The following is a 12,525-nucleotide window of genomic DNA, read 5'->3' on the forward strand; positions in this document are numbered from 1 at the left end:
TCACTGCCCTGGGCCTGCTGGCCACGCTAGTTTGGATCCAGGCCAGGATCCCATTGGCCTTCTTGGCCACCTGGGCACACTGTTGTTGTCTTTACAGAGAGAACAATTACAGGGGAGAGACACCATTCAGGGCTGCAGACACTGATGTGTCAGCAAAGAGCTGTCCCTCCCCAGGCATTGCCATTGCACCAACCATACTTGGACAGACTCACTGTCCCTGCTTTCTGCTCCAGCATGGCACAGAACTGCCTACAGTCCTACAGCCCTGCCCTGCATGCCTGGATGTTCCCAGGGAATGCTCTTACCTCAGGTATTAGTAATTCTAACCTTTGGTCCAGATTGATCAGGAGTCTCTCCTCCACAAATGTAACTCCTGACTTTGGCCTGGGTTGATCCCAACATGCACTTTCCCTCATCCTTTACTGTTTCCAGTCGGTTTTTAACAAAGTAATCTCTTTAGACACAGTTCCCCATTACTGCCCAAACATACCAGACAAACGTCGCACTCAGCAATAGGACAAGGGGGCACGATGGCCTCAAGCTCTGCCAGGGGAAATTGAAGTTGGAGAGCAGAAAAAATTCTTTGCAGAGAGAGTGCTCAGGCATTGGAATGGGCTGCCCAGAGAGGGGGTGGATTCACCATCCCTGGAGGTTTTTAACCTGAGCTTGGCCGTGGCACTGAGTGCCATGATCTGGTAAAGGGACTGGAGTTGGACCAAGGGTTGGGCTGGATGATCTCGGAGGTCTTTTCCAACCCAACTGATTCCATGATTCTATGAAAACTGCAGGGAGGACCAGACGGCTTTGGCTTTCAAGGGTCACCCCCACTTCATGCTACAAAGAGCAGCCCTTTGACCTGCCCCTGGTTCCTGCACCTGTGCCATCACCTCCCCCCTGAGAGCAGGGGCAGTTTTGCAGCCAGACCTTGACAGAACAAGGGACTCCTCTGGCTGGAAGCATCTTGCTGCTTCTGGCTGAAGAAAAGTGACCATCCAGCCAAGGACACAGTGACCTGTGGCCATGGGCATTCAATTTTCAGCTCCTTGTGACAGAACTAAATGCCCAAGTCTGCAGATCAATTCTGGATGTGCTCAGTTCATACACTTATTAACTGAAATTCTCACCTCACACAGTAAGTCAGAGCAGTTCAGTCACTGACACACAAGACATGAAAGAAAGATGTCAACTCCAGGGCTCACAGAACTCACACTTTATTCAATCCCCATTTGATTTCGGGAATTTTTTAAATATAAATACCAGTTTCCCTCCCATAGTATTTTATTTCTCCCCTAACAGTCCATTCATGTAGGTAATTTAACAATATGATGCTTTAAAATTCTTCTCAGGAATTTCTATGACTATTATATCCACTGACCAGGCAAATATTAGAAACTCCCAAGGACAAGGAGGAAAGAAAGGGAAAAATGAGGAGTCAAGCAGGTCATGGATATTAAAGAGAAAGAAACGATGCTGCACTCCCCTTTCCTTCCTGGAAAAACATGAGAAATTTTAATTTATATTCTTGCTGGTTTAAAATGAGAATCTTTTATTTTTTCTGGGTCAGAAAACTATCAAAGCAACTGCCAGTGTTGAACATCCCTCACCCTGTCTGTAGCTGGTTAAAAACTTTGCAACTCAGAGTTCATCAGTAACTCTTGAACTTCCAGAAGTCCTTCAGAAAATTCAGTCAAAATTGTATCTGTTTATTAATAGCTAAAATAATTTTAATCAATTTCCTTCAGAAATTTAAATATAAAGAAACCCCACAAAAATTCATCTGGCCTTGACCAAACTCCTCGATAATTTTAAAAGTTTTTGGCACTAACTAGAGGTTGGTTCAACATGAAGTACCTGAGCAAGATTCAGCAGCAGAACTGCTCCAGAAATCAAACTTACTTCTGATTTTCTGTCAGACATAAAGGAGGAGGGCATCAGTTTGATGGTTTCTTTTTTCCCAAGGATTACACTGCCTCTGGATTTATTTTCACATCATCTCATTTAGTGGGAGTCCTTCATTTAGAACATTTACACACCAAGAAATAGTGGTGTGGATGTTTCTCACTCTCTTCAGTAGAGAAAAATAAAAGAGTTGCATCCATTACTGAGAAAATAAGATTCCAACACAAACAATTATATTTCCAATACATTTCCTTAAAAAAATACAACTGTAAAACAAAAAAAATAATGTAGCATAACTTATTTTCAGACAGTTTTAAAAGAAAAAGATAAACCCTCACTGGAGTGATCCTTCAGTCTGTAAAAGCAAACCTGCAACTTTCAAAGCTACTTTTCCCTTAAACCCCAAAATCTTTCCCTGTATCCCAACTTCAGGATTCAGAGAAACAAAAGCAGACATGAAATCATTACTGAATACCATGGAAGGAGTAAGAGTAACCCATTTCACAGGAAAAAAGTTACTAAATTTCCTATATTACCACTTTCTTCCAGCACATTTCAACATTTGATACTTTTAGAAAAATCCTGGTTTGGAAATAAAAATAAGAAGTTCAAGAACTCGTGCACTCGGGTGGGGGAAGGGGAATAGAGAGCAGGGAGATCATAACCAAGTATTTTATGTTAAAGACTAAACCAAAACTGGCACTAATTGAAATCTCTCCTCAGTCTGGGCAACACCAGCAGACCGACGTGCAGCAGGTAATGCAACTCTTTACTTTTCCCTTGGATATCTGTGTGTATAAATACTTTTAACTACATTTACATGCATGAGTAAGACTATTTGGCTCAAAAAACAAATCAAACCTTTCAAAACTTCAAACAGCAGAACAGCAACAGAAAGTTTCAAGCTCAATTTTTACCATACTTTTTACAAGTCACCATTAAAACGATCCCACATTTCTCACATCAGACCAAGCCTAGAAAAGTGAAGTTTTCTACATAAAACTTGAACTTCACCTTTGAATTGTTCAAAAGTACCTCCAAATTTGCCTCTTCACACCCATTCAGACACCCAGAGGAGCTGGATGACTCCCACGCACATTCCAATCCACCTCTTGTTGCCCAACACCTCCATCTCTTAAAAATTCAGCTTTTTGATATCCTGGATAAATCTGGCAGAAAAAGCAACACTTGCTGGGAGCACACAAGACGTGTCTGCACAGGTAAAATAATTTAGGATGTGAATTTGAAGTGCAGTGATTATTCCTCCTGAACTTGTTTTGTGGACACACCTTTTATCCTCTCAAAACCAAAATAGCCACAGGTTCTGCAGCTCAAACCACGCGAGCAAAAGCAACACACTCTCCATGTAGGGAAAAGCCTGACACGACAATTCAGCAGTTCAACAGTTATTCCATACTCTTTCCCTGCATAAACAGCACAAACTTTGAAATTCAAACATTATTCTTTCCATGTATGAAGAATTTACTGCAGAACAGTCTGGCAAATTTTGAAGCTAAACCAGTATTTGAGATTTGCCTGAAAAGTCCAAAATGAGCTTCAAATTATCAAAGCAGCCCTAAGAGTTGTTTACAAAACTCTCGTTTTCAAGTCCACAAAATAACAGGGTTTAATGTATGTTATCCTTATTTTATAAGGCATGTGGGGATTAACCCACCAGCACATCTGTCCTAGTTCAGCAGGAGGGACCAGCTAACCCTGTGTGGGGGTGATCAAAGCTGTGTATTCTACCCCCTCTATTCATTCCCCAAGGACAATGGGCCATTAGCAGCAGCTGCCCAGGGAGCCATTATCACCTTCACACCCAGCCTGAGGGGGGCGGAGCTGCTAATGGGCCATCAACAGCTCAACACCCCCTGGCTCCCAGAGTTAATCACCCATTGTGTGAGTCCCCGCCCAGGGGGAGGGACTGGGTGCTCCCTGAGGGTACATAAGTGGTGGGTAAGAAGACCTCGGGAACCTCTCGTCGGATCCAGAGCAGCAGCAGGACCTTGACAGAAGGAGATCCCCGCTCTCGCCCAGACCACAGCCCTCGCCTGCACCAACAGGTTTTTCTTTTCCTTTTGCTCTGGACTTGGGGGAACCACAGGGGTCTCAGCACAAGGGCAAACAAACCCCCTTGGGTTTGTGCCCCAGGACACTGGGTTATACTGCTGGGTTTTTGTGAGTTGAAAGCAATTTCCCTTGTGTGTCAGTGTTGTTATTGTAATATTATTATTAAATTTTAGGTCTGACTTACAATCTCTCTCGTGGTGAGTTCATTTCCCCTGCTGGTTCACCTTTAAACCAGCACAACATCAGATGTTGGTTATAAAGGGAAAAAACACAGACATTGCTTTTGCAGAAGTTTGATAGAAAACTAATGAGAAACGGTTTGTATTAAACACAAACAAACAAAAAGCCAAAACAAAACAAAACAGCAACAAGAAAAATAAAAACAAAATATAAAAAAACTCTACAACCTTCCAGCGAAAAGGAAAACATCTCCCTCAGACTGTGGAAGAGAATTGCAAATAGTGAGGTCTGAGGATTGATTATGTCTCCCACGAACTGAACATCAGTGATGGTTAAACTGCTTTAAGATTGAAACAACATTTATGTCAATCTCTTCTTCCAATAATTAGTGGATTGAACTTTGCACTATTAGCAATAAACACTCACTGGAAACACGGCACAAATAATGGACATACAACAGGAAGGAGTTACCACAAAGGACAAAATTTATGCTGTCCTGGTTATAAACTGTATAATTGAAAAAGAGATGATGATAATAAAGACTTTAATCCATTTGCCATGGTCGAGTTTCACAGGTAAATCAAACATCTATAACACACATTCACACGATTTCTGATGGAACAAAATTAATTTCAACTCTAGAATTTTTTGTCTTATTAGCAAGAAACAAAATCAGGCAATTACACACCAAAAATAGAAACCTTGTCAGAACCACTCACTCCGAGAAACATGGAAAGGAAACCAGCTCACAATAAAAAAAATTAAAATTATATATGAGCCATAAGGGTTGAGTTTCCTTCCTTTCAAATACTTTGTTTCTTTAAATTACATCCGATGGCTTTGGGATTTAAACTGAACGTGCAGGCTGAGAAAAGAGAAGGCATGGCAGGAAAAACTGAACTAAGCACGTAAAAGGCAGGATGGAAAGGAGCCAGACACAACAAAAACTGACAAGGGAAACAGGCCTGGGTTTAGATTAAAAGACAATTTAAAAGCATAAAGAAATCGTACCCTCCTGTAAAGATTTATTTTCAGTTCATATCTTAGAAAGCCCAGGATGTGGAGTGCAATTTGGGCTTGCACAATTACACACATAAGATTATTTAAGGAGGCACCACATGCAAATACAAAAAAAGAAAACTAATACAAATTGTGGAGTATTCACTAACTGTGTATCAATGAAGTCTTTATTGCACACAGGAAGGCACCAGTTTTACCTGTTTTTTTAATGAAATCATATATATATATCCCAACTAGAAGCTCTGGAAGTGCAGCATCCCATTTTGAAGCCAATGACAGCCCTGCTGATCCACTCCCATCGTTGCACCGTTATTTTTATCTCCAGCATTCAGGTCACGTGCAGTGTCTCATCTAAATTTCCAAATGGCCTTCTCACCTTAGAAGTGCTACTGATTTTACCACTAGACAGGAAGCACAGCAGGCATTTTAATCGTTCCAAGGCAACAGGAGTTTCCACACACACAGCAGAGGCACAACAAACGACAAATCCAGAGTTCAGCCAGGTAGCCAAAAGATTCCTGAAATAAGAGTGTGACCCACATTCATCTGGAGGTGGGTCAAGTTTACACATTTTTCTGGACACAGCAGGGACATTAACAGACATCCTCTTCTCTCTCAGTATTTTTTAAAATTACAATCAATTTACAAGCCTGCGGCTGAATAATTTGTTAAATATCTACACACTCCTTTCTTCTTTGCTACTTAAGAGAAGCTCAATTTATCAATAGTATACACAAATTATACTTTTCTTCATAAGAATTGTCTCTACCCAAGTTTACTCATGTTCCTTTATCATTTTAATTCAGAATACACATTCTGTCTATGACACTGGAGGTGGTTTTCTCACTTTTGCTGAGGATCCAGACCTCAAATCCACAGTCTGACCCATCCTAGTGGAAATCCAGGCCTACAACTAGAAAAAGACTGTGACAATTAAACTGCCAACTACCACCAGCTACAGAAAGCAGCATGTTTTAGAAAACTTCATTGTTTCTTGCTTGGAGCTCAACAGAACTTACTCCCTCCTTCACCAAATTTCATTTTTAGTTTCACCTCATCCATAATTGGATACAAACAGCAGCATTTTAAAGTCTTTAACTGATCTCTGTGAGAACAGACAGAATAATTAATTAATAATTCTGTACAGTTTTCCTTTTAATCTTTAGCTCAACAAACTCTTTGCATATACTCAGAGCTAAACAGAAAGTCCAAGTAACTGGTAGAGTTACCAACTTGTAACCAGTTTTATCATCCCCCTGTGAAGCTTTTCCTTTTGCAAACATTTTATACAAGATTTTACTGCTTTGGATACATTTTATACAAGAGTTTAATTTGTCTCACCGTTCCCAGCAGACTGAGCTGCTTCACTGAAGTTCCCACTTAAAACTTTTTCAGTGCTTGAGCAGCTCATCCATTCAGACATTGAGTTACCCCCTCCAGAACAGCTGTGCAAGTCACATATTTAGGTGTTCAATGTATAGATTTATGTATTTATTTACAGATGCTCTTCAATCAGAAACCATTCCAGGAGGCCAACACTGCTGACAGAATGAGCCAAAGGTTGGAAGCAGCTTTAATACTCAAATAAACCTTCTTTTACTCTCCTACAGCTTCTGTTATCAGTGCTCTTGTTTCCTATTATTTAAACACCTCCATCAAATCATTAAGAATTGTATGTACAGTATGAAGTTCGTTTCCCCCAAGTTGTAAAAGTCTGGCAAGCTGCATTTTGCTTGGATAAGTAACACTGCAAAAATTATCTGCTCAACTCAGTGAACTTCCTTGCTTAGCAAAGGCCAGGTCCTGTTCCTGGGATTTTCAGCATCCCTGCTGGGAAAAATGTGATTCTATTCCCTCTTAAGCTTCACAGACACTTCTCAAATCAGTGAAGATGCATCTGCAAGCACCAACTGCAGAATTACAGAACCTTTACACTGAAGTTTTCCACAGCACTTTTGCTCAAACACAACATAAATCAGACATTTATTAAGTGTGTCTTGTGTCAGTATTGCAGCCATTTTTAAAAATAACTCTCACTGCTCAATCACGTGAATATAATTGTTATCTAAAATTCTGTTATCTAAATTCTATTATCTAAAATTCTGTTATCCAAAATTCTGTTATCCAAAATTCTGTTATCCAAAATTCTTTTTCAGATTTAACATCACAGTTGTGAACTTATTAAAATGCACACTTGATCCATACAGCTAAAGAGGCTGAATCAGTGAGTGAATGGTGACAGGACACCTTTTTTTGACTAATTATGAGAGGAATTTTAGAGTGCACCAACTTTCCTGGGAACACTGTTGGACTGCACTGAATTCTAGACGTGGCTTATTCTGACCTAAGTTGCTTTACAGAAAGTGGTCATATATATAAATATAAATATAAATATAAATATAAATATAAATATAAATATAAATATAAATATATATAATACAGCTCATGCATTCAATAATGCACTACAAAACTTCTCTTCATCCCTAACCCAAAGTTTCTTTGTAGGCAAGAAGGACTGCAGGAATATTTACACTTCAGCCATGAATGCTCCAATGTTATGGAACAAACAAGAACCAATTTAAAGGCATATCTTCAAAGAAACCACCATATTTCAGCTCGTTGACAAGTCTATCAAGAAAGGAAGAAAACACAGCAGGGGGGAAAAAAACGGAGCTTGAATTTCAAGTCTCTGGCCTAAGTTTACACACCACCCCTCTGTAGCTCGTTTTAAATTGAGCAAACATTTTAGGACTTTTTGACAGTGTGGATTTTCAGTGTTTGCCACTTTTCAAGGTGAAATTACATATTAAAAAAAGTCTGAAAAAAATAAAGTTTTTCCCAATTTTTCTCCTAAGTTAAAATCTTGAATCCTTCCGAGTTTCAGACAAAAATAGCAGTAGGCATTTCATGGAACATTTTACTGACAGATTTCTCCACAGGTTGTTTAACTTTAATTGTTACTTTCATTTCTTATGGAGACAGAGGAAGGAAAAAGTATTTTTGCTCTTTTTTTTTTCTTTTTGTAAAGGAAACTCCACAAGAAGAAATGCAACGATTTTATGTCATAGCCAGTACTTAAGAAATAACTCTCAAAAACACACACCCCGTCGCCCAAAACTTGAGTCACATCTCCTAAAACACTAAAAATGTTTTCTGAAAGACTTTGTAGCTCTCAAATAATCGCATTTTAATAATCTATAGTCAGACTAGTACACTCTGTACAGGCAATACTCACCCTTCTGAAGATGCTTTATTGTTACCACAAATAAACATTCCCCGGACTCTCAATTTGATATAGACACTGGGGACAAACAAAGAACGGCCTTTAAATTTTTATAAATTGCACAAAATATCTCAATGTGCCAACCCCTAAAAAAAGGTGAACGTATCTATCTGAAAAATCCCGGTTTAGAAGTGAAGATCACACCAAATGTGCTGGTAAAAACTCTTCACTGAAATCTGTATTAGTAAAATCAAACTCACAACAGCTGAAAGTGCAGTTGCTGGATTAAAGAAAAGACAAACTTATCCTGCAATAACTAAATTACGTTCTTTAATTTGTTAAATGTTTCTTATCAGAGAGACCGACAATCTGAACTTCCAGGTTTAAAAAAGAAACAACTTTTCCCTTGTCCCAATAAAATCAGTGCCGTGCTTTGTAAGCTAGAAATAAGTATCTTGAGTAATGTACAAGTTTGTTACCCCATTCCCGCCGCATCTTCGCAAACACTTCTTTAGTCTATTAGTAACAATTTGTGAATCACCGCGAACACCCCACAGTGCCAAATACACGTGCGGTGATGCCACAACACATCGACTTCTTTATCCAACCTCCCGTTTGTTGCTCAGGGGCGGCTCTGCCCAGTGCCCTCCTTAGACAGCGTCCCGCACCGTCCTGCTTGGCCACCTTAGCTCCAAACCCCCACAATTACCAGCTCCTAATGAACTTTTTTGCGGCGCTCTGGAAGCTCGGGATCGCACGGTGCTCTTCCCGTTTAGGGAGTTCGCCGGGGCCGCCGACAGATTGCGGTGCCCCCCGGCCCCTCCTGAGCTCGGGGACGGGACCCCGGGGCGCTCCGAGGGCAACGACGGGACCCCCAGCCCAGCGCCGGGTCCCGAGGGCAGGGACAGGACGGGACCCCCAGCCCAGCGCCGGGTCCCGAGGGCAGGGACAGGACGGGACCCCCAGCCCAGCGCCGGGTCCCGAGGGCACGGACAGGACGGGACCCCCAGCCCAGCGCCGGGTCCCGAGGGCAGGGACAGGACGGGACCCGCAGCCCACCGCAGGGTCCCGAGGGCAGGGACGGGACCCCCAGCCCAGCGCCGGGTCCCGAGGGCACGGACAGGACGGGACCCCCAGCACAGCGCCGGGTCCCGAGGGCAGGGACAAAACGGGACCCCCAGCCCAGCGCCGGGTCCCCAGGGCAGGGACAGGGACGGGACCCCCCAGGACGGCGCCGGATCCCGAGGGCGCTCCCAGCCTGTCCGCCCCGGCTTTCGGGGGGCTCGGGGGGCACAGGGGCGACTGCGGCGCCGGGGGAACATGGATCTTACAGACGGATCTCACACACACACACGGGTCACACACACACACAGATCTCACACACACACACGGGTCACACTTACACGATTCACACACACACACATCTCAGTCATACACACACGGATCATACACACACACAGACACAGACAGACAGACAGACAGACAGACACACACACACATCCGGATCACACACACACCCGGATCACTCACACACTCACACACACACGGATATCTCTCTCTCTGTCTAACACACACACACGGATCACACACACACACACGGATCACACACACACACACACACGGATCACACACACGGATCACACACACGGATCACACAACCCCCTCCCGCCCGCCACGCCGGGGCCGCCGCCGACAGGAACGGGGCGGAGGGAAGGGAAGGGAATCGCGGGCTCTGCCCCCGCCCTGGGCTCCCTCTCGCCCCCCGCCCCGGGCTCCCTCTCGCCCCCCGCCCTTTGCCAGAGGGACGCCGAGCTCGCCCCCAGCCCAGACTGCGCCCCGCCGGGCGGGGATCGGCGCCGCCGGCCGGGCTGGAGGGAGCCAAGTTAGACAAAGGGCACTGCTGACTCCATGTCTCCCCCTCCAGCTGTCACCGGCCGGCAGCGCGCGTGTCCCCGCGGGGAGGGACGGGGGCGGCTGCTCCTCGGGAGCAGCTCCTCGAGACCCACCGTCGCTCTCATCCCTCCCTCCCTCCCTCCCTGCCCTTCTCCCCCGCTGCCGCGGCCCCCTCCCCTGCTCCCCTCCCCCATAACAAAGGACCGGGGTATAAATAGCCGCTCCCGCCGCCGCCTCGCCCCGCGAGGTGTCGCTCGCTCGCTCCTCAGCCCCTCGTTCCCGCACTCACCCGCCCCCCGCCGCCGCCCCGGCTCCGCTCCCGGTTCCGCTCCCGGCTGCACCGCCAGCTCCGCTCCCTCCGCCCGGTTCACCCTCCCGGACCGAGCGCCAACCGCGCCGGCCCAATCGCCATCGCGCTCATTGGCGAGCGCCGAGCGCCGCCCCCATTGGCCGGGCGGACGCGGCCGGGCCCCCGGCGGACCAATGGGGAGCGGCGAGGGGCGGGGCGGGGGCGTGTCCGCGGCGCCCACGTGCGGGGGGGCCGGTAGGGGCGGGGGGCGCTCTTTGTTCTCGCGCTGCCCGCGCTGGGGGCTCGCGCCGCCCCCCGCCCCGCGCCCCTCACGGCGCGGCCCCCCCGCGCTCCGGCCCGGCCCGGCCCGGCCCGGGGATGGGGCTGGGAACGGGAACGGGGACCGCGGCCGCCTCACGTGGGGACGGGCAGAGGGAGGGGAAACGGCGAGAGGATTGGCGGGCACCGGGAGGGGCCGCGCTCCCGCTCCCGCCCGGCGCCGCTGCCGAGTTTGAATCGGGGCGAGGGCGGGAGGGACGTAACGGCCGTAACGGTCCCGGCGGGCGGGAACGCCCCGGCCGGCCCAGCCGCTCCCCCGGCCCGGGTCACTCACTCCTGCCTTCCCCAGCAGCGAAACGTGACATTACCAGGATAAACCCTCCTAATGGGCGCTTTGCCCCCGCGTTGTGACCAGATCCCTTCCCTGCGTGTCCCACACTGAGCGCTGCTTCCGAGGTGCCCCGGAGCTTCCACAATGCCCGTCACGCTTCCTTACCGAGTATCAGCACCCGCTTCCTTGTGGATGCCTTTAGTATATCCTCAGGTGGTGAGGTCCAGAGCGGTAAAAGTCTCTCTCGGGAGAGAACTAAATCACAGGCGCACCCGCGTTCCCAGGCGATGGCCGCTGACACGTGGAACCTGCGGGCACGGGGCACGGGTGGGACACAGGGACAGTGACCGCGGCCACGGGGGGCGGGAGGCGGCCCCGCTCCCTCCGCAGGACAGTGACGGGTCCCGGGGCCGGAGGCGGCCCCGGTTCTTCAGCAGGACAATGACGGGAGTCCCGGTCCCTCAGCAGGACAGTGTCCGGAGCGGGAGGCGGCCGTGCTCCCCCAGCAGGACAGTCACCACGTCCCTGGAACCGGAGGCGGCCCTGCTCCCTCGGCAGGACAGTGGCCACGGCCTCGGAACCAGAGGCGGCCCCAGTTCCTTAGCAGTACAGTCACCACGTCCCCGGAGCCGGAGGTGGCCCCGCTCCCCCAGCGGGACAGCGGCTGGACCCGGAGGCGGCCCTGGTCTCTCAGCCGGACAGTGACCACAACCCCGGAGCGGGAGCCGGCCCCTGTTCGTTAGCAGGACAGTGACCACGTCCCTGGAGCCGGAGGCATCCCCGGTATCTCAGCAGGACAGTGACCACGTCCCCGGAGCCGGAGGCGGCCCCGGACCTCGGCAGCCCTTGGGAAGCCCCGCCGCTCCCCGGCGGATGTCTCGGCCCCGGCTGAGTCACTCTCCAGCGCTGCCGCCTCGTGTCGTGTGTCTGACCTTTGCTTGCCCAAACTTCACCGGCACAGCCGCATCGCCTGCCCCCGCCGCCTCCTCTCCCTACCACCCCCCCGCCCCCGCATCCTCGCGATTTCCCGCTGTCGTGGGGGTGTCGTCAATCGCAGCAGCGCGAGGTGCCTGCCCCGCACCGGGCTCGCATCCTGTTGCTTGCTGCGTTCTGTCTCCTGCTGTCATTTCCCCCCGTTTCTAATCCGTGAGCCGTGCTTGGCAATCTTGTTGCCGAGGTTGTATCTAAACCTGCACCTTTACTCGGCTGTCATCCTGCTTTCTGTCGACTCGAGCCTTGCTTCATCTTCAGCAGGGAAAAATAAATTGCGAAGATAAGTTTTCTAATGGGTACTTTGCCCTTCCCGTGTCCCTTTCCTGTGCTACTTCGAGGTGCACT

At 48.0% G+C, this 12,525-nt stretch overlaps 1 protein-coding gene across 6 annotated transcripts in view; it reads right to left on the reverse strand.

The window, feature by feature from the left end:
* EZH2 (enhancer of zeste 2 polycomb repressive complex 2 subunit) overlaps window positions 1-11,584 on the reverse strand; it is a 57,765-nt gene extending 46,181 nt beyond the window's left edge. For 4 of the 6 annotated variants that reach the window (XM_071559625.1, XM_071559624.1, XM_071559623.1 and 1 more), the window contains exons 1-2: window positions 10,578-10,690; window positions 8,408-8,473 (exon numbers count right to left, since the gene is read on the reverse strand). In XM_071559625.1, coding sequence (XP_071415726.1) covers window positions 8,408-8,445 — 38 coding nt within the window. In that variant the 5' untranslated portion in view covers window positions 8,446-8,473; window positions 10,578-10,690. Of the gene's footprint in view, window positions 1-8,407; window positions 8,474-10,577; window positions 10,691-11,352 lie in introns of those variants that run through there. The other 2 variants (XM_071559627.1, XM_071559626.1) reach the window with 2 other exon arrangements.
* Window positions 11,585-12,525: the final 941 nt, after the last annotated feature.

This window comes from Pithys albifrons, chromosome 7, assembly GCF_047495875.1.
Source record: "Pithys albifrons albifrons isolate INPA30051 chromosome 7, PitAlb_v1, whole genome shotgun sequence".
Lineage (NCBI taxonomy): Eukaryota > Metazoa > Chordata > Aves > Passeriformes > Thamnophilidae > Pithys > Pithys albifrons.